Source organism: Papilio xuthus, unplaced genomic scaffold (genome assembly GCF_000836235.2).
Source record: "Papilio xuthus unplaced genomic scaffold, Pxut_1.1 DF829660.1, whole genome shotgun sequence".
Taxonomy (NCBI): Eukaryota; Metazoa; Arthropoda; class Insecta; order Lepidoptera; family Papilionidae; genus Papilio; species Papilio xuthus.
The window spans coordinates 1,352,485-1,379,556 of record NW_013528989.1 but is presented as its reverse complement, the minus strand read 5'-3'; the positions used below and the strand labels follow the sequence as shown (position 1 = coordinate 1,379,556).

The 27,072-nt window shown below is 37.9% G+C and overlaps 3 protein-coding genes across 3 annotated transcripts; 2 read left to right on the top strand and 1 right to left on the bottom strand.

Moving 5' to 3' along the window:
• LOC106116499 (serine protease 55-like) lies at window positions 1-6,254 on the bottom strand (the record flags this gene model as incomplete). Its single annotated transcript, NM_001312378.1, is given in 9 exon segments — window positions 1-178; window positions 653-817; window positions 2,068-2,249; window positions 2,847-2,952; window positions 3,545-3,668; window positions 4,087-4,287; window positions 4,682-4,784; window positions 5,509-5,640; window positions 6,196-6,254. Coding segments are annotated over 8 exon segments (1,134 nt in total). The 5' UTR covers window positions 5,597-5,640; window positions 6,196-6,254.
• Window positions 6,255-15,937: 9,683 nt separating this feature from the next.
• LOC106116710 (pre-mRNA 3' end processing protein WDR33-like) lies at window positions 15,938-22,086 on the top strand. The gene is made up of 9 exons (XM_013310654.1): window positions 15,938-16,033; window positions 16,859-16,947; window positions 17,412-17,495; window positions 18,068-18,148; window positions 19,004-19,114; window positions 19,577-19,645; window positions 20,315-20,377; window positions 20,625-20,705; window positions 20,965-22,086. The coding sequence occupies exons 1-9, from the start codon at window positions 16,011-16,013 to the stop codon at window positions 21,438-21,440; spliced, it is 1,077 nt and encodes a 358-aa protein (XP_013166108.1). The 5' UTR covers window positions 15,938-16,010; the 3' UTR covers window positions 21,441-22,086.
• A 3,148-nt stretch (window positions 22,087-25,234) lies between these two features.
• On the top strand, window positions 25,235-27,070 carry LOC106114667 (uncharacterized; the record flags this gene model as incomplete). The annotated part of the gene is made up of 1 exon (XM_013307953.1): window positions 25,235-27,070. A coding segment is annotated over exon 1 (1,836 nt), but the record flags the coding sequence as incomplete, so codon positions are not given.
• Window positions 27,071-27,072: the final 2 nt, after the last annotated feature.

The window sequence follows — 27,072 nt, the reverse complement described above, 5'->3', positions numbered from 1 at the left end:
AATTTAGTATTGATTAATATTTGTATGTAGTTGTATCAAATCCTTCAGCAGCCATTTTGGAGTCAACCCAGGCGTATAATTTAGGTACATTAGCGTAAACAGCTGGTATGGGTTTACCGCAGTCAATGCCAAACGCAACCAATCCGTATACTGCATATCGGTTTGAATCCGGACCCTCCTGAAACAGTAGGTATAAATCAGAAATTGAAAAAACAAATAACGCACGAGACTCCGCGCGGAATTAAAAAAAAATAATTAGTTGTCTATGTGTTCTTCCAGACTATGTTCTACATCCCTTTAATTATTTGTTACCTTTTAACAAACATCCATTCATCCATCTAAAATTTCGCATCTTATCTTACTAATATTAAAAATACGAATGTTTAAATGGATATTTGTTTGAAGTTATCTCCAGAACAGCTGAACTGATCTTGATGAAATTTGGCATATATATAGAACATTGTCTGGAAGAACACATAGGTCACCAATTATGTATATTTTAATTAATAATTATAATATTAGTAAGAAAATAAAATCGAAATGGAATACATATTTTAAAAATTTGACAGATGACAGCTCAACATTAGCGCCACCTTAGAGCTTTAAATTTTTCTCTCCAATCCGATGTTTGAAGTCAATTTGAAAACTTTACCTGTATTGGGCAGACGAGTGGAGAGCCACCGTCACCTTTGCATGTATCAACTCCGGCCACACCTCCTGCACACAGGTGAGAGCTGTGCAGAGAGTAACGCGGACCTAGCCGGGTGCGCCGCAGAGCTGTCAGGCATTGTGCTGCCTCCACGTACCCTAGTTCCACCTATTTCAGTATAATAAAGTATTAAGCTTGGAAGAGAGAGAAAGAGGATATGTAGAAGAAGGCGGTGGATTCAGATATGACAGCTGATAGAAATGTATGGAGTACATACTGTGCCGACCCTCTGTAGGGATAAGGGCAGGTTGATGATGAAGTTCGACAATTCATTTGACAATTTATTAGATATGGGTTGAATAAAATCAGTTACGAAAATTTTCGATCGTAACAATTTTTTATGAATTACAATTTAATTAAAATTGTTACTTTATATTCCTACTTTATTTAAAACTTTTAACCAGAAATGGAATTGTTGACATACAAAAAAGAAATGTTTTATTAGTAAATTGCGAGACATAACCAAATATTTGTAATAAATTTAAAAACTTATAACACTTATTTGTTCGATTAATTTTATTTCAACATCGAAAATCAACAGTTAACAGTTATTCGTTATGCGCGTATGGTCCAACACTATGACAACCATCCATTAAGTACAACAATAATCTTCATACAAAATTAATTAGATACTTCATAGTCACACTATATAGTGCGTCTAAGACAGTTTGACTTTGAATAACCATCGAAAATCGTAAATTTTCAAAATTGATTTTAATCAACCCATCTCTAGTTAACTGTCAAATGAATTGTCAAACTATTCTTATATCTTTAAATAAGCAATTCTTGTACATCTTTATATATATAATTCTTCTGTGAGTGTGTATGTCACTGAACTTCTCTCAAACGACTGGAGCGATTTTGATGAAATTTTTTGTGTGTGTTCAAGGGGATCTGGGAATGGTTTAGATTCACACTTTTGTCCGCTGGACAATGTTTTTTTAATTAATTTATAATTTATTAGTAGTTGTTGATTTTGGAATGTTTTACATTGGATCCGACAGACGGCGCTAACATCGCAGTGTCAAATTGTCAGACAACGTCTGTCGGCTCCGCTAGTATATATATATATAATTGTAATCTCGGAATCGGCTCCAAGGATTTTCATAAAATTTAGTATATAGGGGGTTTCGGGGGCGATAAATCTATCTAGCTAGGAATCATTTTTAGAAAATATCATTTTATTCGTGTTTTATTGATAATCAACTTAAACATAAACTTAACTTTTTCTATCGGTAACATCGAAAAATATTATTCATATTATTAGTAATTCGTACTTAAATATAATTTTCATCCGGTCATCCAGATTTTATATCTTAAATAGACACTATAGTTAATATATTTAGGTATTAACTAACCTTTTTCAGTATGACGGCGTTGACAGTTTTCTGCTGCGATTCTTTACCCCAGCCCATGCTGTAACAGGTGGTGGCAGGGGCGGGGAGGCGGGGGGCGAGACACGCGACACCGATGTGCGGCGCATCCTCTAACTTGAAGGGGCTCGACAGAATCAACAGAGCCACGTCGTTGTACGCCGGAACTTCAAACAATATCATAGTATTGGTACAATTACAGTCAAATACAGCTAACCAGACAGATTTCGTACTGCCTCAAATATGGGAAATAAAGGCTGTTTTTGGGGTTTTCTCGGCAATTATTCGATTTTATCTGACCTTTTAAACTTTTCCTAGACTTTCACGAATATTTCAATACCAAGATAAGATAAATCCGTTCAGTTCTCTAGTTTTAGCAAGACTAACAAACAGCAATTTATATATCTTTATATATATAATTGTTCTGTGAGTGTGTATGTCACTGAACTTCTCTCAAACGACTGGAGCGATTTTGATGAAATTTTTTGTGTGTGTTCAAGGGGATCTGGGAATGGTTTAGATTCACAATTTTGTTCGCTGGACAATGTTTTTTTTAATTAATTTTTAATTTATTAGTATTTGTTGATTTTGGAATGTGTTACATTGGATCCGACAGACGGCGCTAACATCGCACTGTCAAATTGTCAGACAACGTCTGTCGGCTCCGCTAGTATATATATATATATATATAGAATTTGTAAGTCTGTCAATCTGTTTATTTTTGTTATTTTTTTTTAGTAGTTAATTAGTTTAGATATACTCACCCTTGTAGAATTCCTCGTGGATGATTTTCTTTGTAACAAAGCGTTCTTGTGTCGTATACAACTCGAGAGTTGTCTGCGTGTCCCATTCGCCAGCGCGACATTTCAGCTGATCACAATTTTAAATACATATTACTTTATTCAAAGTCTAGTCACATCACTTAGTGTAGGCTTCGAGCACCTCAGTGAGGACCTATAGTGAGCTGATGATGATGGTTACTTCATTCAAGCCAAGAACACCGATTCAGCGAGATTTGTTCACATTTTGGGATACTTGATCTTCGATGATTGGACAATCGGTGGCTCAGAAGTTAAGCATTTGACTTGCAATCTGAAGGTCCAGGGTTCGAATCCCGCCATGTACCAATGTGTTTTTCGATTTGCGATTTACAAATGTACTTTTATCCTATGTTCTTACGGTGAAGGCAAACATCGTGATGCTGCACATATCTGAGAAGAAATTCAAAGATATGTGTGAAGTCAACCCGCACTTGGCCAGCGTGGTTGACTATGGCATAGTCACTTAAGTTAGGGTAGGCTCCGAGCCCCTCAGTGGGGTCGTATAGTGAGCTGATGATGACTTTAGAGTTCTTGATCACATTTTGAAGGGAATTTTAGAGAAATTTGGAAGAACAATGTTGGTTTTAAGATAAGTATTTGATGCGCCTGTAAGAGAATTGAGGGTTAGATAATCATCTCACCTGGCTGGGGCTTTGCCATTCTACTTTGTGGGCGATGGTGATGACCACCGAGGGATGGATGATGGCGCCACCTCCGATATAATCGGACTGCTTAAAGTCTACGGCCTCCACGTTGTTCGTCGTTCTGGTAAAAATGTAAAGAAATTAGTGTTATACAGAATCATAGCAAAGTTTAGAGCACTAGCGTAGATGATTGAGTCTAAAAAATGGTTAAATCACTATATTATCATATCATCAGCTCACTATACGTCCCCACTGAGGGGCTCGGAGCCTACCCTAAGTTATGTGACTAGGTCATAGTCAATGCTGGTCAAGTGCGGGTTAACTTCACACATATCTTTGACTTTCTTCTCAGATATGTGCAGCATCACGATGTTTTCCTTCACCGTAAGAACATACGATAAATGTAAGATAAATCGGAAATGGAAAAACACATTGGTACATGGCGGGATTCGAACCCAGGACCTACAGATTGCAAGTCAAGTGCTTAAACTCGTTTATTATCTAAGACATCTTAAAGGTGAACCATTTAAGTTAATCACCTCATCACAGCAACCATCCAAGGATATTCTCCATAGTCTGCATATGTCTTCCTGTTGATGTTTTCAGAGTCCTTAGTACGGAAGATGCCTGCACCAGGGTTGCTCCAGCCGCATCCACCAGTCACAGCGGGAGGCGGCTGTACTCTGGCAGTTGCTGACCGTTTGCAGCAAGTTTGTAAGTAATGGGGGCATGATCCAATCCTGGTATACATAATAGAACAGTGGTAGAGATTTCTTCTCCAAATAGGAGATAGGTCTAGAATTAACTCTATAGTTTAGTAGACCATTCATCATCAACCTGCCCTTATCCCTATCGAGGGTCGGCACAGCATGTACTACTCCTCCATACATCTCTATCAGCCGTCATATCCGAGTCTACCCCCTTCTTACGCATATCCTCTTTCACACAGTCATTCCATACTTTTTTTGGTCTTCCTCTACCCTTGTAGCCATCCACATTCAATCTCATTACTGTTTTGCTTATATCATCATCATCCCTCCTCATAACATTTCCAAACCACGCTAATCTTTTACTCCTCAATTTCTCGATCACTGGCGCTACTTTCAAACTTAGTTTAGTAGACCATTAACTTACCTTAAGTCGATGAGTGTTGTGTTGTCTATGACTCCATCTTTACATTGCTGCAATAAGACACAGATTCCACTCTCGCCATTTTCTGTCGTGCAAACAGCACTTTCTGCGAATTCGAATAAATCTTTTACATTCAATATGATATTTGAATTTAGTTATTTTTCTGAAAAGCTGATGTTATTGTAAAATAAGGATAGCAAATCTTACTAATATTATAAATGCGAATGTTTAGATATATGTATGTTAGAAGTTATCTCCAGAACAGCTGCATGGATCACGCTAAAATTTGTCATAGATTTAGAACATAGTCTGGAAGAACACATAGGCTATTATTAAGTTTTTTTTTAAATTTCTCCCAAACGGATTCGCCGGCGACAGCTAGTATTTTTATATTTACTATCGACTATATTTTTAGGGTTCCGTATCTCGTAAAGAAAAAACGGAATCCTTATATGATCACTTTGTTGTCCGTCCGTCTGTCTGTCAAGACTTTTTTTAAGTCAGTTTAGTTAAAGGAAATATTATAAGTACTAACTATCGCCCGCGACTCCGTCCTCGGCGAATAATAAATAATCTAATTAATAGCCTATGTGATCTTCCAGACTATGTTCTTCATCTATGATAAATTAAATCAAGATCCATGCAGTTGTTTTGCAGATACAAACACCCATCCATCTTAACATTCGCATTTCTAATATTAGTAAGATAAGATGAAAGTCACCCGTGACTTAGGGTAGGCTCCAAGCCCCTCAGTGGGGACGTATAGTGAGCTGATGATGAAGTAAGCATAGCTAGTTTCCTGTAATACAATATGGACAGAAGTTATTTACCATTGAAGTCCGGGTCTAGAACTGGATCCAGAACTGTATTCTGTGATGGGGCTGCGGTTGTACTGGTGGTGGTAGCTTCTGACGGCATCCCAAGGACTTGGTTCAGCCATTTCGTGTCCGCAGGGTCTAGACCTATAATTATAAAAATTTAATTAAGAATAAAAGCACATTAGTACTACAAGTTTTTACATTTCGTAAATAAGGCAACGAAAATCGTCAAAACTATTTTATGGAAGGGTCGTGAGACTGAAAATTGCAGCGACTTCCGATGATCTTGTAAATACTTGTAAACACATTAACGGTGGTAGAGCGAGCTTTAACATCTTCGCACGAATTGTCCCAGCTCGCCCGGTGAAATATCACGACCACACAGAAGACAGGCGTCAAGTTGTAGCACTTCCGCGTACTGTGTGGTGAGTGTGCGTCCCGGAGGCCTAATTAAGTCCTCTTTCCCTTCCCACCTTTTATCTTATAAGGAAAGGACGTGGAAGTGGACTTTCCGGATGAGAGGATGCATGGGAAGGGAAATAATTTTCTTGCTGTGCATCATCTCTACTGCGAATGTATACGTGCAAGAGTCACTTCGCTATTTCAAGTGGCCGCTCGCTCGTTTGCCACCTTATGATATTAAAGAAAGATGGGTTCGTGGCCAAGCAATAGTTTATCTAATAAAAAAATAATACATACCTTCTTCCTGGGTCAACACGGCACTTGGCAATAAAAGCGCCAGCAAACAGATGTACCACCTGCAAATTGTTAGCCATTTTACATATTCTGTAATTCCACCTAAGACGTTATTTAGTCTATGCTATAAGTCAATATTTGTTTATATAAAACTAGCTAACACCCGCGACTCCATCCGCGCGTTGTTAAAAAAAAAGCCTATGTGTTCTTCCAGACTATGCAAAGTTTCAGCGAGATCCATTCGGCCCTTAATATGGGAAAAGAAATATGTTTTTGGTGCTTTCCCAGAAATTATTCGAATTCTTCTTACCTTTTAAACCTTGCCTAGACCACCGCGTACATTTCAAGACCAAAATAAGATAAATCTGTTTAGCCGTTCCGTGTTTTAGCGAGACTAACGAATTGATTTTTATCTTTATATATATAATTCTTCTGTGAGTGTGTATGTCACTGAACTTCTCTCAAACGACTGGAGCGATTTTGATGAATTTTTTTGTGTGTGTTCAAGGGGATCTGGGAACGGTTTAGATTCACAATTTTGTCCGCTGGACAATGTTTTTTTAATTATTTTTTAATTTATTAGTAGTTGTTGATTTTGGAATGTTTTACATTGGATCCGACAGACGGCGCTACCATCGCAGTGTCAAATTGTCAGACAACGTCTGTCGGGTCCGCTAGTATACATATAGATTTTAAATATGTAAAGCTCGATTAGTTACAAATCGCATTAGCTAGATGTCGCTACTTGTATTTTGACGCTTTTAAACTCAAGTGACCTTTTTATATTAAAATATCTAAAATTATATACAATATGTAAAAATACTACAATAGTATTCAACATTTTCTTTTATTTATGTTGAGTTTGGTTTTAGAATTCTTAAATTGATCATTAATATGTCTGTACATATATCATGTTCACGAAATTTATTTCAACCATTCGACAATAGATGGCTCTTTCAATCCACTATTAACCTACGTTTTGGGTAAAATAATGCTATTTATATGAGAAATGATTAAAAAAATATGAGCTTCAGTGGCTCAGGAGTCAAGCACTTGACTTGCAGGTTCTGGGTTCGAATCCCGCCATGTACCAATGTGTATTACGATTTCCGATTTACATATGTACATTTATCTAACGTTCTTACGGTGACGGAAAACATCGTGATGATGCACATATCTGAGAAGAAATTCAAAGATATGTGTGATGTCAACCCGCATTTGGCCAGCGCGGTTGACTATGACTTAGGGTAGGCTCCGAGCCCCTCAGTGGGGACGTATAGTGAGCTGATGATGACATGGGAATATTGACGTATTAAATACATATTTTATCATTTGTGGCTGCGTATTTTCCTGTTATTGTTGCGAGTTAATTGGCCTTAATTAACAAAACATATCATACAACTAAACATTTATCAAATTAAGGAATATTGTTAACCGAAAAACAAAGAGCTAGACAATTTTTTTTTTATATCAAAAGGTGCCAAATGTGCGAGCTGCCACCTAAATTCGCTGAAATAGCGAAGTGACCGTTGCCCATAGACATACGCAATTGCATATGTGTTGCCTACCTTTAATCGACGGAGGAGAGGATGCACAGAAAGAAAATATCTTCCCTTTCTATGCATCCTCTCATCCTGACAGTCCACTTCCACTTCCCATCCTTTCCTTATAAGAAAAAGGGTGGGAAGGGAAAGAGGACTAAATTAGGCCTCCGGGATGCACACTCATCAGACGAAACGCGGAATTGCTTCCACTTGACGCCAGTCTTCTGTGTGGTCGTGGTATTTCACCTGGTGAGCCGGGCCAATTCGTGCGAAGATGTTAAAGCGGGCTCTACCACTGTTAACTAACGTAATATGCATGTGTTTTTCCAAACTATGTTCCACATCTATGCCAAATTTTAGCGAGACAAGTTCACCCGTTCCGGAGATACCTTCAAACAAACATCATTTCATCCATCCATCTGAACATTCGCATTTATAATATTAGTAGAAAGTAGGATTAGTAGATTTCGTTAATTTCCTAATATTTCTTATACCAATACAAGTGGAAGTGGACTTTCTGGATGAGAGGATGCATGGAAAGGGAAGATATTTTCTTTCTGTGCATCTTCTCCTCCATCGATTAAAGGAAGGCAACGCATATGCAATTGCGTATGTCTATGGGCAACGGTCACTTCGCTATTTCAGCAATTTCACGTGGCCGCTCGCTCGTTTGCCACCATATGATATAAAAAAAGGTTTTTTAATTCCGTGTGGACGGAGTTACGGGCAACAGCTAGTTTTTCCCATAAAAATATAGATGGCCTTCTTCACATATAGCAACTTGCAATCGTTTATTTGCATTTTGTCTATGATGAAATCAATTTGATTCGATTGGAAGTTGACTTTCTTTATTCCTTTGCAGCGTTAACAGCTTCACATACGTGAGATTCGGACTTTTCCTCAAGTCATTTTGAGTCATACAAATACGATTTAAATTGCGTTTAACAAAGTTATTTTCCCTAAAACGTATTGTATCAATACTCAGAGGAAGAATAGAAATCAAATATATTAATACACGTCAAAATATATAGTTCTATTTTAACTACCAACTTAAACGTCTTGATATTTTCTGTTCTGTTTCTTGTTTATGGCTCACCCAATCCGATGAGGGAGAGCCATAAACAAGAAACAGAACAGAAAATATCAAGACGTTTAAGTTGGTAGTTCAAATAGAACTTAGAATATAAACATCGAAATATGCATCTATATTATTTGTAAGAAGTAAGATTTAATAACTTCATATTTTTACAATAAACAAGCTGTCGCTCGCGGCTCCGTATGCGCAGAATTAAAATAAACTTAATTAATAGCCTATGTATTCTTCCAGACTATCTTCTACATCTATGCAGCCGATCTGGAGATATCTTCAAACATCCATCCATCTAAACATTAGCATTTATAATCTTATACCTTGAAATGAGCAATTCCAATTATATATATAATCTCGGAATCGGCTGCAACGATTTTCATAAAATTTAGTATATAGGGGGTTTCGGGGGTGATAAATCGATCTGGCTAGGAATCATTTTTAGAAAATGTCATTTTATTTGTGTTTTATCGATAATCAACTTAAACTAAACTTTTTCTATCAAGATCGAAAAAAAGATCGAAGGTAAGATCGAAAAATATTATTCATATTTTATAATTTTATTAGTAATTCGTACTTAAACATAATTTCCAAAAAACACAATTAAAAAAAAATACCCAGCAAGGCTCGGTCATCCAGGTACTATTAGTAAGATAAGACGGGTGTTTTTCGTCGCCCGAATAACCGTGAGGTCCTGATATATGTTTTATACAGAGATTTTGGTCTCAAAAACCCACGATAGGCACTCAACAAAATGCTAAACATTTCAAAGAAATATTGAAAAATAAATTATATCTAACGTTATAAAATAAACACTTATAACCTCAAGATAAAAGGTCAGAGGTTGATAGTTGATTGGAGAGATGAAATAATAGATGTTTTTTATAATTCGTAATAAAACTACATCCCAAAACATATATGTAAAAATTTACTCTTAATTATCTTTATATATATAATTCTTCTGTGAGTGTGTATGTCACTGAACTTCTCTCAAACGACTGGAGCGATTTTGATGAAATTTTTTGTGTGTGTTCAAGGGGATCTGGGAATGGTTTAGATTCACAATTTTCATCTAATATTAACTTCATATTAATTTATTCAAATTAAAAACGTGTAGACAGGACAATGTCTGTCGGGTCCGCTAGTATTTAATATATAAATATCAAGCTGTTGCCCGCGACTCCGTTCGCGCGGAATTAAAAGAACTATTGGTCGCAGCGTAATGTGATATAGCCTTCCTCTATAAATGGACTATCCAACAAAATAAGAATTTTTCAAATCGGACCAGTAGTTCCTGAGATTAGCGCGTTTAAACAAACAAACAAACTCTTCCGCTTTATAATACTAGTAGTGTTTTTTTTCAAGACAAAAGAACATTTTGTTTCTTAATATATATTATAAATGCGAAAGTTTAGTTGGAAGTTTTTTAAAAACAGTCTGCATAGATTTAGATGAAATTTGGTGACGTAGAACATAGTCTGGAAGAACACATTTTTAATTCCGCGCGAATGTAGTCGCATGTAAAATCTAGCAAACTAAAAACAACACCAAAGACATAACACATCATTTGAGGAAAACAATGCATTTAATTCTATAACAAATTAAATAATATATTTTTTACTAATAAAACTATTAATAATATAACAATTATTTAACTTACTTCATAATTAAGTGTTTTTTCCTTGATTTACACAACAATTATTAAAATAAAAAAAGTTATAACGACAAAGCGCCTTTCGCGCCAAGCGTGCGGATGGCAACTGACAGAACCTGCATATACTAAGAATCCGCGAATCAAGTTTTGATTATCACAGAGTATAAACCGGTAGTTTTTTTTTTACTCGACTGACAATAAAAACTTTTTCATACGTCCTAATTATATAAATATCTTATCTTACTAATATAAATACAAATGCAAAAGCATGCAAATACAGGGGTCTAGGCTCCGAATATCATTTTGTCCCATTCGGCGTCGAGACCCTTGGTCCGTGGGGTCCTAGCGCTTTAAGACTTTTTAAGGACATTTCCAAAAAATTAATCGACATCACAGGGGACCGAAGAGCTGGCAGCTACCTCGGTCAAAGAATTAGTTTAGCTGTACAGAGGGGGAACGCTGCCAGTATCTTCGGGACCTTGCCTAAAGGGACTCCTTTTATTAACATATTTTAGTTAATTATTTGTTTTTTTTTTTTAATTTTATTTTATATCATAGATTTAAGAGTTTATGTATTATAAGTATATATATATATATATATGTATAAGGATGTAAATAAATACAAATATTTTGTTGTATGAATGGATAGTAACTGCTTCATGGATCTCGATTAAATTTTGCATTACTAATTAAGTTTTTTTTTTTAATTCCGCGCGGACGGAGTCGTGCGACAGCTATTCTTACTTCTTACTTTGGCACGGATGTAGGACATAGTCTGAAATTACGTGTAGGCAACTAATTCAGTTCATTTTTAATTCCGCACGGATGGAGTCGTTAGCCTGTAGTGTTTTATAATCTTTACTAATATTATAAAGCGGAAGAGTTTATAGCGCAAGGGTGTATTATGTTAGGTTAGGTTATAAACTGTTTAGACTAAGCGATGGACTGGCAGGAGAAGGCGAAAGACAGGTGACTTTGGCGATCTCTTGTGTCGTACGCCAAGACCCACGTTGGGTCGCTGCGCCAGCGGAGTAAGGTTGGGGAACATACCCATACTACGTGACCCGTTTAGGGGGGGGGCTCAGATTTTAGACTCGTAGTCGAATGCATGCAGTCTTATGCTGTAAACAAGAGTATGAGCCAAATTATTTCTTTTTCAATTTTTACCTGTGAAATGATTAAAAATCATAATTATGAATTACTGAGTAAAAACTAAAGGGGGGGTGTCTTGGCGTGTCACCGAGGAAAGGGAGGGGTCGAAAAAACTAAAAAATAGGTCACGTAAAATGAGTATGTTCCCTTAGGTTAGTCTTTCCCTAAGTGGGCGTTGACGCCCCCTTTTGGGCGCTGCAGGTCTCAAGTTGCGGGTTATAGTAAAAGTTTCGTTTAGAATTCTTCGTTAATATACATATATAGGTAACAATAATTAATTAATTTACTTTGAATTTATAATGGTTTTTAAATATGTGAAAATATGGGGGCGCTTAAAAAATATTTATTCTCAAAGTGGGCAGTAGACAAAATAAGTTTGGGAACCACTGCCTAAGGTAATTTTGTGAAAATTGTGTGAAACTTTCATTCTATGCTAATGAATAGAAATAATTACGTAATTTTTTTTAAATTTAATATAAAGATGAATAATTGTTTTATATTCTTGTATACTATTAGGAGTCTCTGTTTGTAACTACACTGTGCTAAAACGTAAAGCGAGGTCGATCCGTTAAGATATACGCATAATTAAAGATATCAAATTATATATATAAAATGACGTCATAAATTTTAATATTTTGACAACTTCTGTTTTACCAACATTGATTTATGTTAAAACTAGCTATCACCCGTGATTCCGTCTGCGCGTTATTAAAAAAAACCTATGTGTTCTTCCAGGCTATGTTTTACATCTATGCCAAATTTCAGCGATATTCAACTGTTCTGGAGACCTTGGAGACCGTACCTTCAAACATCCATCTAACCATCCAAACATTCGCAATTGTAATATTAGAGAGATTAGTAAGAAGATAAGTAAGACTAGCTGTCGACTGCGACTCCGTCCGCGTGGATATATAAAAAACTTAATCAGTGTAGTCAACCCATCCATCCATCCACATCACATCCATCTATACATTCCTTCCTTTTTTTCATATAGAAAATTCTATACTAAGTATATTCATACATTCATCATCAGCTCACTATACGTCCCCACCGAGGGGCTCGAAGCCTACCCCAAGTTAAGGGTGATTGGGCCATAGTCAACCACGCTGGCCAAGTGCGGGTTGACTTCACACATCTTTGAATTTCTTCTCAGATATGTGCACCATCACGATGTTTTCCTTCACCGTAAAAACCTCGGATAAATGTACATATGTAAATCGGAAATGGAAAAACACATTGGTACATGGCGGGATTCGAACCCAGGACCTGCAGATTGCAAGTCATGTGCTTAACCCCTGAGCCACCGACGCTCTACTAAGTATATTGTCCGTAAAATGAAAACAGCAGCTAAAAATTGTATTCTTAATATTCTAAGGTAAAATCAACTTCGCTCCGGAAATCCCAAAAATATTTTATATTGTATTTTCCAAACAGAAATAACGATAATGCAACTAAACCAGATTTCTGTGATGAAAACTTATCCAAGAAGTGTAGATTTATAACCTACGACTGTCACCCGCGACTCCGATTGCGTGGAGTTAAAAAAACTTATAACTTCCCGACTATGTTCTACATTTGTGACTAATTTCATCGAGATCCATACAGCTTTTCTGGATATACCTTCTGACAAACATCCATCCATCAATATTTTCGCATTTATAATGTTACCAGTTGTCGCACGCATGTCCAGGTAGAGTTAAAAGAAAAACTAATAGAAGTCTATGTGTTCTTCCAGACTATGTTCTACATATGGCAAGCGTTCAGCCGTTCGAAGATATTCTAACAAATATCCATCCATACATTCGCATTTTTAATATTAGTAAGACATACCTAAATCCGGAGGGTAAAAGTAAGGCGAAGAAAAAGGGGACCTTTAGTTAAATTCCTTTAGTATTGAAATTTTCTTAGTATGTTCTTAGTTTATTCACTGTACATTATTTAATTCAAAATATATATTAATTAAAAGATAGTCTTAAATCTATGATATAAAATAAAATAATAAAAAACGAATAATTAACTAAAATATATTATTAAAAGGAGCCCCTTTAGGCAAGGTTTTTAATATCAAAAAGTGGCAAACGAGCAATCGGCCATCCGAAATCGCTGAAATAGCGAAGTGACCGTTGCTCATAGACATACGCAGTCGCATATGCGTTGCCTACCTTTAATCACAGAAAGAAAATATTTTCCCTTCCCATGCATCCTCTCATCCGGAAAGTCCACTTCCACTTCCCATCCTTTCCTTCTAAGTTACGAAGACACTGGCAGCGTTCCCCCATTAGAAAATCGATTCTCTATTTGCCATTAAAACTGTATAAAACACTCCAACTATACAAGACTAGAGAATTAGTTATTTCTACGTAAATCTATGTAACTAAGACCCATCTTATATTCTTAACATAAATAAGGAAGATAAAAATTCCATATTAATCTTTAAAAAAAACTGCGAGAGATAAAGAATATTTAAAGAGTTTTTTATATCGATATTTCCCTGGGCTTTGCCCATGTTTTCCCGCCAACTGCAAACAAGTCCCTGACCCGTGCATTATCGCAACGACCCCCAACTGATATAGGGATGTACCGCAACCGTTATTCGTTTTACAATGATTATTACACTTAAGATTTAACTGTACGTTTGATATAAATTCATCACATATTCATAAAAGTAACAATTTTTAGGGTTCCGTACCTCATAGGAAAAAAAACGGAACCCTTGTAGGATCACTTTGTTGTCCGTCCGTCCGTCTGTCAAGATCCTTTATCCATTCAATCTTATTAGTAAATTCTTTAATTTTTAGTCAACTTGTTCCTAAGTTAAATTTTATAATCTCACTTATTTTTAGAAATTATTAATTACAATCCTTTACCGCGAATGACGTGCTTTCGTTACAAAGTCTAGTGTCAGATTGAATAGTGAGGGGACACAAACATCGACATTTTAGTAAGGCTAGTGTTGAATCAATAAACAAGATCATTTCCGGTTTTTTTCCTAACATTTTATTTATTTAAATTAAGACATAAACTAATTATAATATTTTATAGAGGAAAGTCACCAAATATGGAATAGTATCCTAATATGGAATATCTTCATTTCTCTAAGACTATAACTATGAAACGCAACACTCGACCATCTTTTGTTTCATTCGGTCTCCTATCGCACTCAAACCATCTTCTATATGAATCAAAGTATGTACTTAAATTAAACCGAAATAAACTAAAGAATGTAAAAAATGGCACTCACAGGCTCGATCTTCATCCAAAATTTGCGCCAGCCCTTGGATCCCCTGAGACGGTGATGAAGGCGTGCGAAAATCTCCTTGAACAGCTGACGCGCTTCCGCACTCCAAGGCCTATAACGTATATATTTTATAACAAGTTTGCATTTTACTAACAAAATACTAGCGACCTATCGTCCGCGATTAAAAAAAACATTCTAGCCTATGCCTTCTTCCAGCCTATGTTCTACATCTATGTCAAATTTAATCACGATCCGTTCACCCGTTCTGGAAATACCTTCAAACAAACATACATCTAAACATTCGCATTTATAATAAGAGTAAGATAAGATAGTAAGAAGATCATGACATTGTGATTATATCACGGATATATCTATATATTTTCTTTCTGTGCATCCCCTCCTCCGTCGATTAAAGGCAACGCATATGCGATTGCGTATGTCTATGGGCAACGGTCACTTCGCTATTTCAGCGATTTCAGGTGGCCGCTCGCTCGTTTGCCATCTTATGAAAAAAAAAAGCAAATTATTAAATTATTAATAACCACTATTGCTAGCTATTACATCAATTCTACGTACTTTTAATAATTATATTTTATAACCATTATACCATATTTGTACTGGTTTTATCTCACAAATAATTCCAATCCAAATGGAATACATTATTGTATTCATTCCAGTGCTAGCTAGGTTTTCGTTAGTAAAGTAAGGAATGACTGTGTGAAAGAGGATATGCGTAAGAAGGGGGTAGACTCGGATATGACGGCTGATAGAGATGTATGGAGGAGTAGTACATACTGTGCCGACCCTCGATAGGGATAAGGGCAGGTTGATGATTCATTCCAGTGTTTGAAGAACAAATCATTGTCCCCTCCAATATAAGACTTTCTACTAAAACGACGATTTAAATACTTCTTGCTTATTTATTAAAATTAATCCAATGAATCCTATAATCGTTACATTCTACAGATGATATAATTATTTATATGAATTAGCATTGTACATAATTCGTTTTGTAAAAAAGTTCGATTTCGATATCAATTTAATATTGGATCATGGACATCACTAGCCGATAACGTCACTAGAGGAAAACGAATTTGGCGACTTCAGACGCGAAGTGAGGCGCGAATTGTTACATTGTCCTAAATGTTTGTGATATTAAAAATGTGGTGAGTACCATATTAAGGTGAATTATATTATTATATTTAATATTAAAAATAATTATTAAACTTAAGGTAGATTCATTCAATCAAAGTCTCAAAAACGTACCGAGAATTTTTAACAAAAGGTCTGTGAATACAGTCTTACGTACCCTCCCCACTCCAAGACAAAATCCTTAGGCGCTAAGATAACAAAAACCGTTACTGAACTCAAACGAAGAATCGAAATACAACTAAAACGTCAAAATCAGTTTAAACTACAGATTACAATGAAACTTATATACAAACAAACATACACAAGTAAACTAACATATATTTAAAATATATTACCCTCAGGAATAAATCAAGAAATTATTGTTAAACTAACTGCCGCCCGGGACTTCGGTCGGGCGGAATTATATGTTCTTTTAAATTATGTTCTATGTTCTACATTTTGACAAATTTCAGCGAGATCTATTCAGTCGTTCTGGAGATACCTAACAAACATCCATCTAAACATTCGCATTTATAATATTAGTAAGATATCTACTTTCAGAGCGTCGGTGGCTCAGTGGTATCAGCGCTTGATTTATAATCAGGTCCTGGGTCCGAATTCCGCCGTGTACTAATGTGTTTTTCGATTTTCGGTTTACTTATGTACATTTATCCGACGTTCTTACGGTGAAGGAAAACATCGTGATATTGCACATATCTGAGAAGAAATTCAAAGATGTGTGAAGTCAACCCGCACTTGGCCAGCGTGGTTGACTATGGCCTAATCACCCCTAACTTTGGGTAGGCTCCGAGCACCTCAGTGGGGACGTATAGTGAGCTGATGATATATCAACTTTCCAGGTGGCTTTGTTACTGTGCCGGCGTTATTGTGGGCGCGGCGGCGCGAAGCACCGGAAACAATTCATGGAATCCCATGCCGACCTTCCAAGGTATGTAAAACGAATGAAAGGAAGAAATATTCCAAGCAAACGGATTTTTGTTTCTAGATTGAGTTTCTCTGAATAAAATTATAAAAATTAAACATTGTCATCTAAGGGCGAATAGATCATCTTAATAGTGGTAGAGCCTGCTTTAACGTCTTCGCACGAATCGGCCTGGCTCGGCCGGTGAAATACCACGACCACACAGAAGACGGGCGTGAAGTGGAAGCAATTCCGCGTTCCGGATGAGAGGATGCATGGAAGGGGAAAGTATTTTCTTTCTGTGCATCCACTCCTCCGTCGATTGAAGGTGGGCAACGCATATGCAATTGCGTATGTCTATGGGCAACGGTCGCTTCGCTGTTCAGCGATTTTAGGTGGCCGCTCGCTCGTTTGCCATCTTATGATATAAAAAAAAGTGTTTAAAAATGTTGTAGAATTGAAGTTTCCGTTTAAAATCTTTTTATTTTCAGATACTTTTCAACCAGAAGCCAATAGCGATAGAGATTTAAATGATTTCATACCTACATTAAACTCGGGAATGAATATCCACGAAGGTAAGAAGAGTACTGTTTTATTATTTTTAAACAATATTAGAATCATTTGGAGCGAATGGCGCACTTTTTGTTACAAAGTCAAGTGTCAGATAAGTGAGGGGACATAAACATTGACAATAGGGCTAGTGTTGCGCACACCGGCACAGTTTTGGAGTTTCTTACTAACATTATGTTGAATAATTATATCGCACACTGGGAAATATTTCGGCTTTCATAAACATCATCTGATATTTTTAATTTGTTTTTTTTTATGACTAAATACATGTCTTTTAACGTTAAATTAAATAAATATTTTCGTGAAAATTTGTATAGAGACGACATTAATATCGGCATTAACTCAGCTATCGTACGATTGCCTCTTATTTCCTTATAGATGATGTTTCTACGATGTATTTGGAAATATTTGACATAACTAAACGGCAAAAAGTTAAATATAAAATCCCCGTTTAAAACATAGTGATATCTCTGTTTTATAAAAGATAATGAGAGGGATGACGATATGTTTTATACAGAGATTTTAGTCTATAAAACGATTCTTTATGTGGTTAAAATAAATTTGTCATTTTATTAAGAAAACAACACCGATGACGACGAGGAAATAATTCCCATACTAGGATCAGGAATGAATATTCATAAGGGGAACGACAAACGAGGTAAAAATATTTAATTTTCTATACAAATAAACTATTATATAAAAACGGCTAAACACTTACGTGTATACGTCCGGTGGCGGCACCGACTAGTTTCGAGCCCATTGGGGGCCATTCATCAGGGTGAATGGGACTGGTATTATTTCGCGGACGCGGACCGTCGCTCACTGCACGCCTGCGCTCTTAGCGCGCGCCTTGAAGGGGGCGGGGCCGGGGACAGCGGGCGCGGATTGCGCCGGCGTCGTGGCGGCACCGACTAGTTTCGATGGGCTCGAAACTAGTCGGTGCCGCTACCGGTCAAATATACGTGAATGTTTAGCCGTTTTTATATAAGTTTATTATGTCTCACGAAAGTTTGAATAATATCTGTACAAATATTTATATTTTTGTATAATATTATTATTTTGCCATCAAAATATTCTATATTTTTACTAAATTTTTTAAATCTATGCGCGATATTTTTGAATTATTTTACTGCCGTACATAGAGAATTAAGTGATCATTTAGGCAGTCTCTTAGTATAGATTAAGTAGCTCCTATAAAAAGCTATTTTAAAATCGTAAACGGAGCATCGGTGGCTGAGTGGTTAAAGCACTTGATTTGTAATCTGCAGGTCCTGGGTTCGAATCCCGTCATGTACCAATGTGTTTTCCATTTATATATGTACATTTATCTGACGTTCTTACGGTGAAGGAAAACATCGTGATGCTGCACATATCTGAGACGATCAAAGATATGTGTGAAGTCAACCCGCACTGTACCAGCGTGGTTGACTATAACCTAGTCACATAACTTAGGGTAGGCTCCGAGCCCCTCAGTGGGGACGTATAGTGAGCTGATGATGATGAAACATTTCAGAAACTAGTAATCTAAATGTTGATGATGTGAACACCACAACTAAAGAAAATGATGAGAATTGGTCCACTACAATGAGTTCACTATTGAATAATAAGATTGAAGAGAATACAGGTAAGAATATACAAAAAAGTCAAATATAAAAACTTGCTCGTTTGCCGTCTTATGATATAACTAACGATTACCCGCGACTCCGTCCGCGCGGCATAAAAAAACAATTAGTAGCCTATGTTTTCTTCCAGACTATGTTCTATATGTATGACAAATTTCACCGAGATTCGTTCAGCCGTTCTGGAGATACATTCAAACAAACATTCGCAATAATAACATAAGTAAGAAAATGGTGCGTGCGAGAAATCAATACTAATATTATAAAGCAAAAGAGTTTGTTTAAACGCGCTAATCTCAGGTAGTACAGGTCCGATTTGAAAAATTATTTCTTTGTTGGATAGTCCATTTATAGATGAAGGCTTTAGGCTATATAACATTACGCTGCGACCAATAGATTTTTTTTTAATTTCGCGCGGTTGAGTCGCGGGCGACAGCTAGTAATGTAAAAATGTTTGATTCCTTTAGAAACAGTAAAGGACGAGGAAGTAGAAGATGAAATCAATGTAGAGGTCAACGTGGATACGGCAGCTGAAGGTAAGTACAGTCAACTTTTGCCCGTAAATAACAGTAAATCTTTGCCCGGATTGTATAATAGCTACTCATAATTTGGAAAATTCCATCATTATGGACCATTAAAAAAAATCAACATGGCCGCCATGTATGTGACGTGCTTTTGTTTTCTTTAGCGTCGCCAGCGACTCCGTCTGGCGTTATTATAAACATATTTTTTTAGAGACTTTTGTTCTTTTGAACATATCAGTCCCATATTCAACAAACACATACTCAATCAACTTAGGAGCTAATTACGAAAATACAGTAAACTATTAAAGCAAGCGATATAAAATTAAAAAAAAAGCAATGATAATAACAATAACTATATATAACAAACAAAAATATTTACACTTAATTAATATCTATAAAGCCTTTAGCACCATATTTCGAACGTCGTCTGCTAAATCCGACAATGGTTGTGCCGAAGCAAAAAAAAAACATAATTACATTTTCGTGTTCTTCCCGACTATGTTCCACATCTATGTCTGATTTCATCGAAATTCATACAGCCGTTCTGGAGATAACTTCTAACAAACATCCATCCATCTAAACAATTGAACTGATTCCATTTTACGTGTCCTTTGCTCTGAAATACGTTTGGGCAGTATATTTGGCGAGTTAAATAAACAAAAGAATTATTTTTTTCCGTAGTTTCGACTGTCATCAGGAGACCTCAAATTACACAAAGCAATGGAAAGATAGAACGAAAAGGAAGTGAGTAAACTAAATATAACAATACTAAATGTCACCCGCGACTCCGTCCGCGCGATATTAAAAAAAAAAAACTTAATTAGTAGTCTATGCGTTCTTCCAGACTATGTTCTGTATGTATGACAAATTTCATCTAGATCTGTTCTGGAGATACCTTAAAACAAACATCCATACAGCAATCCGTTCATTCGCATTTATAATATTAGTAAAAAACAAATAAAATAATATTTATAAGCCTTATTTTTTTCAGTATTAACGATAGTTGTAAACGTTAAAAGTCAAAAAGAAAAACCCGAACCGTTTGAGGGGCTGAAGGAATTATTAGAAAAAGGTAAGATCCATAGATTTATTATAGTTTTCAGATATATAACTATACTAACTATTCAAAGATATGTGTGAAGTCAACCAACCCGTACTTGGCCAGCGTGGTTGACTATGGCCTAATCACCCTTAACTTAGGGTAGGCTCCGAGCCCCTCGGTGGGGACGTATAGTGAGCTGATGATGATGTACCAGTACTTAAATCGTATTTTTGCGATGTAGATTTTTTAACTTGACTTAAATAAATTAACATGCAACATTTATCCCCAGATCAAAAAGATTACGATCAGAAAACTTGTGATTGGTTGAACGCAATGCTGGCCAACCAAAATGTGAATAATTCGAGCGCGCTGCAGTGGATCACAAAAGGACCGCAGGAACCTGTTCCTACAGGTCTTCCACTGGGACCAGTAGGGACGCAAGGCCCCGTAGGACAGCAGGGCCCTCTAGCACCGCAGGGCCCCGTAGCACCGCGCGTCCCTGTAGGACCGCAGGGACCTCTAGCACCGCAGGGATTTTTAGGACCGCAGGGACCTATAGGATGGCTAGGACCTCTAGGACTGCAGGGAACCGTAGGACCACAGGTACCGCAGGTATATGTAGGAATGCAGGGACCCGTAAGACTGCTGCAACCTATAAGAGCGCAAGGGCTTGTAGGTCCACAGTTCCCTGTAGGTCTGAAGGGCGCGCCAACTGAAGCGTCGAACAAAAAGCAGCCCATTAGAAATAAGAGCAATGTATATTAGGGATCTGTTTTCTGAATCAGCGGGGTTAGTCAAATTGAATTCGCTTTGTAAGCGAATCCATAGCGAACTTCAAATATATAGAACTGACAATAACTTTCCATAAGTCACAAGATTGTCGCGCCTCAGTTCTATACAATTATGGATTCGCTTACAAAGCGAATTCACTTTGTCTAACCCCGCAGCGGTGATACTACAGCTACGTCCGTTGTCCGGATGCACTGCACTGCCCGCAACGGATTTTAGTTTGCTTTGTATGATTTTAGCAGAGTTCGACCAACATCTCAAGAAGCTCCCTAGGGCCCTATACAAAAAGCAGTTATCCTAGAAACCGCGCGCATCGTGAGAAGGATTCTGTCTCTGCAGTAATAAATATCCATCCATCTAAACATTTGCATTTATAATATTAAGATTTCAATCTCTTTGGATCACCAGTAAACGTATTACTAAAGGGGATGAGGTTCAAAGAGCTGGTAAAAAAATCGTTTAATTAATTGACCACACCAAGTTACTCCATTGTGTATAAAATATGTGATCGTAATTTAACCAACATTTCTTTGTTTATAAATATGGAGATTGGAATATGATGTACTCGTATAGATATAGTGTGTGTATAAGTAAGTTTTGTAAATTCATACCTAAGAATAGTATTAAAAAATCCATCAAGCAAAGACTTATTTAATTCCTCCTAGCTCTTGACTAAAATATTTAAAAATATTTGAAAATACATAGACACAATACAATAAAGTAAGTTAAGTAATTCAATAATAAGTTTATGTATATATTTTTAAGTTATCATCATCAAAAAAAAAAATACAATAAAAGAGGTCCGGATTTTATTATTTCCGGCGCCCTGGGAGACATTTTTGGGCGCCTTCTATTTTATGATCTTGGGGAAAATCCAAATATATAAGATACCTTAATGGGCAACGCAGGCGACCTTTTATGCCCGACTTTGGCGATTGTGGCGCCCACTTATGCCCGGCGCCCTGCACGGTCGCCCCACCATGCCGTACTCTAACGCCACTTCTATAAAATATCTAGATGGAGTATTTCACACATCTGTGATACGAAGGTAGGACAATTTTACAAATGTTGTATGAAACACTTCATCTTTAGGTTATATGTCTATGGACGAAATCTTTTTTTTACCTGGCGAAATGCCTTACGCATACCACTGCACGGAATAAAACTCCACGGCGGTCGCCATCGGCGCTAACTAGGGGAGGCGCGATTTCTGTTAGGAATACAACCGCCACCATCTTCGCGTTACTGAAGGTCATGCTCGTCTTGATATGCCTTTACGGATGCGTCGACCAGCTGTCTCCACGCCGTCCTGTTTTCGGCTTGACCCCCACATAATGGACATACATCAATCAATCTTTTTTACGAACAAGTCTACGTTCGACAGGCACTAACAAACACATATAATTGGGTATGCAATAAAATTTATACTATCGTTAAAATACGTTTATAGCAGCGATTCTCAAAGTGGTACAAGACCCCCCTGTGGTCCGTGACAGACGCGGTAGGGTTGTTAAATAGCTGGGCCGCGGAAGAGAGCGAAAGCGTGCCCGTGGTCCCGTCCCGATGCGTTGGAGGAACAGAGAGGTTTAGTGGGTATGACTTCGCTATGGAGGAGAATCCCACATAACTACCGCGTCCCCCCCGGGGCGCGGAGTATGCATAAAGCATTCCTCTCTGGAAAAAAAGGGTTGTGGAATGGAAAATTTAGTTCGGGGTTCACAAGTTGAAGAAATGTGAAAGGGGTCTACGTAAGGTTTGGGAATCTCTGGCTTAGAAAATTATAGACAAGCCATTGCTGATTTAAACGTTGACAGTTATGTTTGTTAAAGACGTAATATTGATCAGAAAATGAAAAATGTCTTCAATTAATTTGGTGTGTGCGGTTTTTATAATATGTTTTATGAGTACGTACTATTGTTGTTTGTTCATCATCATCATCAGCTCACTATACGTCCCCACCGAGGGGCTTGGATACTACCCTAAGTTAGGTGACTAGGCCAAAGTCAACGCTGGCCCTGTGCGGGTTGACTTCTCACATATCCTTTAATTTCTTCACAGATACGTGAAGCATTACGATGTTTTCCTTCACCGTAAGAACGTCGGATAAATATACTAACGTATGGAAAAACCTATTGGTACACTGCTGGATTTGAATCGAGGACCTGCGGATTGCAAGTCAAGTACTTAACCACTGAGCCACCGACCCTCATACTGTTTGTTATTTAAATAATTTCTGTTAATAACCACTTTTTTCATAGCCGATATAATAGAGTCGCAGATTAAAAAAGCCATTCCTGACATAATGCCGGACTCCGTGGAGGACAGGAGGCGTTACTTCATGATTGCAAGAAAAACTTTCTTCACATTCAGAACAAGGAAACCGCCGATCAAAAGAATTGTCAACTTCAAGCATTTTCATAAACTTTTAGGAGATCGCTAATGTAGGGTGCTTTAATAAAAATTCGTAAGATCTCCTGTTTAGTTTTATTAAGCCGCCAACAGTTCAGTTTTAATTGAATCGGACTGTACATTTCAAACTAGTCTACTGTGTGTAGCCGGCTTTATCATCATCAGCTCACTGTACGTCCCCACCGAGGGGTTCGGAGCCTACCCTAAGTTGAGGGTGATTAGGCCATAGTCAACCACGCTGGCCAAATGCGGGTTGGTTGACTTCACACATATCTTTGAATTTCTTCTCAGATATGTCCAGGTTGCATCACAATGTATTCCTTCACCGTAACATCGGATAAATGTACATATGTGAATCGGGAATCGAAAACACACATTGGTACATGGCGGAATTCGAACCCAGGACCTGCAGATTGCAAGTCATGTGCTTTAACCACTCAGCCACTGACTTTATCTGTAAGAAATTTGGAACAAAAATAGTTAACAACCCGCAATGCACACCCATATTTTTAATTTAACGCAGACAGAGTCACGAGCGACGACTAATATATTAAGAATATAAACCCATACGTCGGAGTTAATTGAAATTATAATTAGAAATTACTTGAAACAGTAAAATATTGAAAATAAAATCGAATCTAAACATTACTGTTTAAACATCAACTGTTTTGATTGTTTGAATTAGAAACTAAAGAAGAAATGTTTCAATACAATTTTGTATGCGTGATATTTATGATTAGTTTAATAAGTACGTATACTTTATTTTTATTATGTAATTACTATAGATTATACAATAACGGTTTTAGCTCTAGTAGCGCCCTACCCACTAAACCATCATAGCAACCTCTGTTCCTCCTGTAGGTGACTTCCTACATATTCCCAAACACTTCACAGTCACACATACACGCACATACATCACACGCATACACGCACACATAAACACGGGTGCATGACGAGTGGTCGACGTCACGTCGATTTGTTGACCTCTGATTGGCAAATTCAAATTGCAACGCACAGCTGAGCGGGGGTCACTGACCGGTTTTGCATACGCGCGAAACGACAGTGGAGTTCTGCCGCGCCCGCGATATACCACGCTTTCGATTACGCAACTTGTTATTTTGTTATCCGAATTTGTGCATTTCTCTTTCTCCTACTTGTATTCTTCTTCTCAGTGTTGTACTCTCCTTCTTACTATTTGTTGTGGACTGTGAGTGATAATAAACTGTGTTGTGAATATAACTGTGCCTCATTTCACCTGTCGCCGTACTCACCCTTCACATCATCATCATTCACACCTTCCCACACCGGAGGTGACACCCACGTCACCTTCCCCTTCATTGGTGACCCCGAGGAGCACTAAGATGAGCAACACCGAAGACGAATTCCAGGAGGCACGGATTTTGCAAAATGAACCTTCTGCCCATGTATGTAAGGTTGGAATTCGCATACCACCGTTTTGGCCAGAGGAACCCGAGATATGGTTCGCACAAGTGGAAGGTCAGTTCAGCATTGCTGGCATCACCAGTGACTCGACCAAATTTAATTATGCCATTGGTCAGCTCGGAAACCTGTACTCCAAAGAGGTCAAGGATTTAATTATCAATCCACCCTCCACCAACAAATTTGAAAAACTGAAAACGGAGCTGATAAAAAGACTGACTGCATCCAAAGAAAAGAAGTTGACGCAGCTGCTGATGCATGAAGAGATGGGTGACAGGAAGCCGTCGCAGTTTCTTCGGCACCTTGAAAGCTTAGGCGGGTCGCAAATCTCAACCGACTTTTTGAAGACAGTTTGGGTCAGCCGATTACCTACCGGCATCCAAACAGTCTTGGCTGGACAGACTTCTACCACAATTGAAGAGATGGCGGATATAGCAGATAGGATCAATGACCTTGTCCCCTCGACACCTCAGGTGGCATCAACCAGCCGACAGAGTGAGAATGTCGACTTGGCCAAGGAGATCGCTGCTTTACGAAAAGAGGTCCAACAGCTGGCCCTCAGACAACGAAGCGGCAGATCAAGCAGCAGGTCCCGACCACGCGATCGTCAGCATTCTTCGTCGGGATCCCAATCCCGCTACCGGCGCTACCCAGTCTGCTGGTACCACTTTAAGTTCGCCGACAAGGCGACCAAGTGCTGCCCTCCATGCAACTTCAAGTCGGAAAAACTCCAAAGGCAATCGGTAACGACGACCGACGATTGCCCTTCTTCAACTGGTCGCCTGTTCGTCACCGATCGCAAATCCAAGACACAGTTCCTGGTCGACACTGGGAGCGACCTCTGTGTCTTCCCGCGGTCGCTGCTGCGAGAGCGTCGTGCACGGACTACGTATCAGCTAAGTGCCGCTAATGGTTCTTGTATACACACTTATGGTTATGTTCATTTACAACTTGACTTTTGTTTACGTAGAACTTTTAAATGGCGTTTTGTTGTTGCCGATGTGACTAAACCTATTATAGGTGTAGATTTTTTAAATCATTACAATTTAATAGTTGACTGTCGTAACAAACGCATAATAGACAATACAACATCTGTAACAGCTTGTGCGTTGCGAGTTAAATGCAACGACATTTCGTCGGTCAAAGTCCAATCGGGTGACTCGGGTTACCATAAAATTTTGTCGGACTTTCCCGATATTACCCGACCGTCCGGCACGCACCGTATCATACCACACAACACGGTACACCACATTCGCACTACACCAGGCCCACCAGTTTCTTGTTCACCTCGTCGCCTCGCTCCAGATAAATTAAAAATCGCCAAAGAAGAATTCCAGGCTATGTTAGAATGCGGTATAGCTAGGCCGTCTGAAAGTCCTTGGTCGTCACCGTTACATTTGGTACCCAAAAAGGACAACGGTTGGCGTCCGTGTGGAGACTATCGGATGTTAAACGCCAGGACAATTCCTGATAGGTATCCTATTAGGCATATACAGGACTTCGCTCACAGTATAGCAGGGTGTAAAGTATTTAGTACACTGGACCTAGTTAAAGCGTATAACCAAATCCCTGTGAGTCCTGAGGACATTCCTAAAACCGCAATAACAACTCCATTTGGTTTGTATGAGTTTCCGTTCATGAATTTTGGCCTTTCAAATGCAGGGCAATCGTTCCAGAGGTTCGTGGACGAAATGACAAGAGGACTTGATTTTTGTTATTGTTATCTAGACGATTTTTTAATTTTTTCAAAAGACGAGAC

Coding starts and splice junctions, on each gene's coding strand:
- LOC106116710 (XM_013310654.1), top strand. CDS start 16,011: ATGTTTGTGATATTAAAAATGTG. Junction 17,496..18,067: donor GGGAATGAATATCCACGAAG/GTAAGAAGAGTA, acceptor CATTTTATTAAG/AAAACAACACCGATGACGAC. Junction 20,378..20,624: donor AAAGATAGAACGAAAAGGAA/GTGAGTAAACTA, acceptor TATTTTTTTCAG/TATTAACGATAGTTGTAAAC.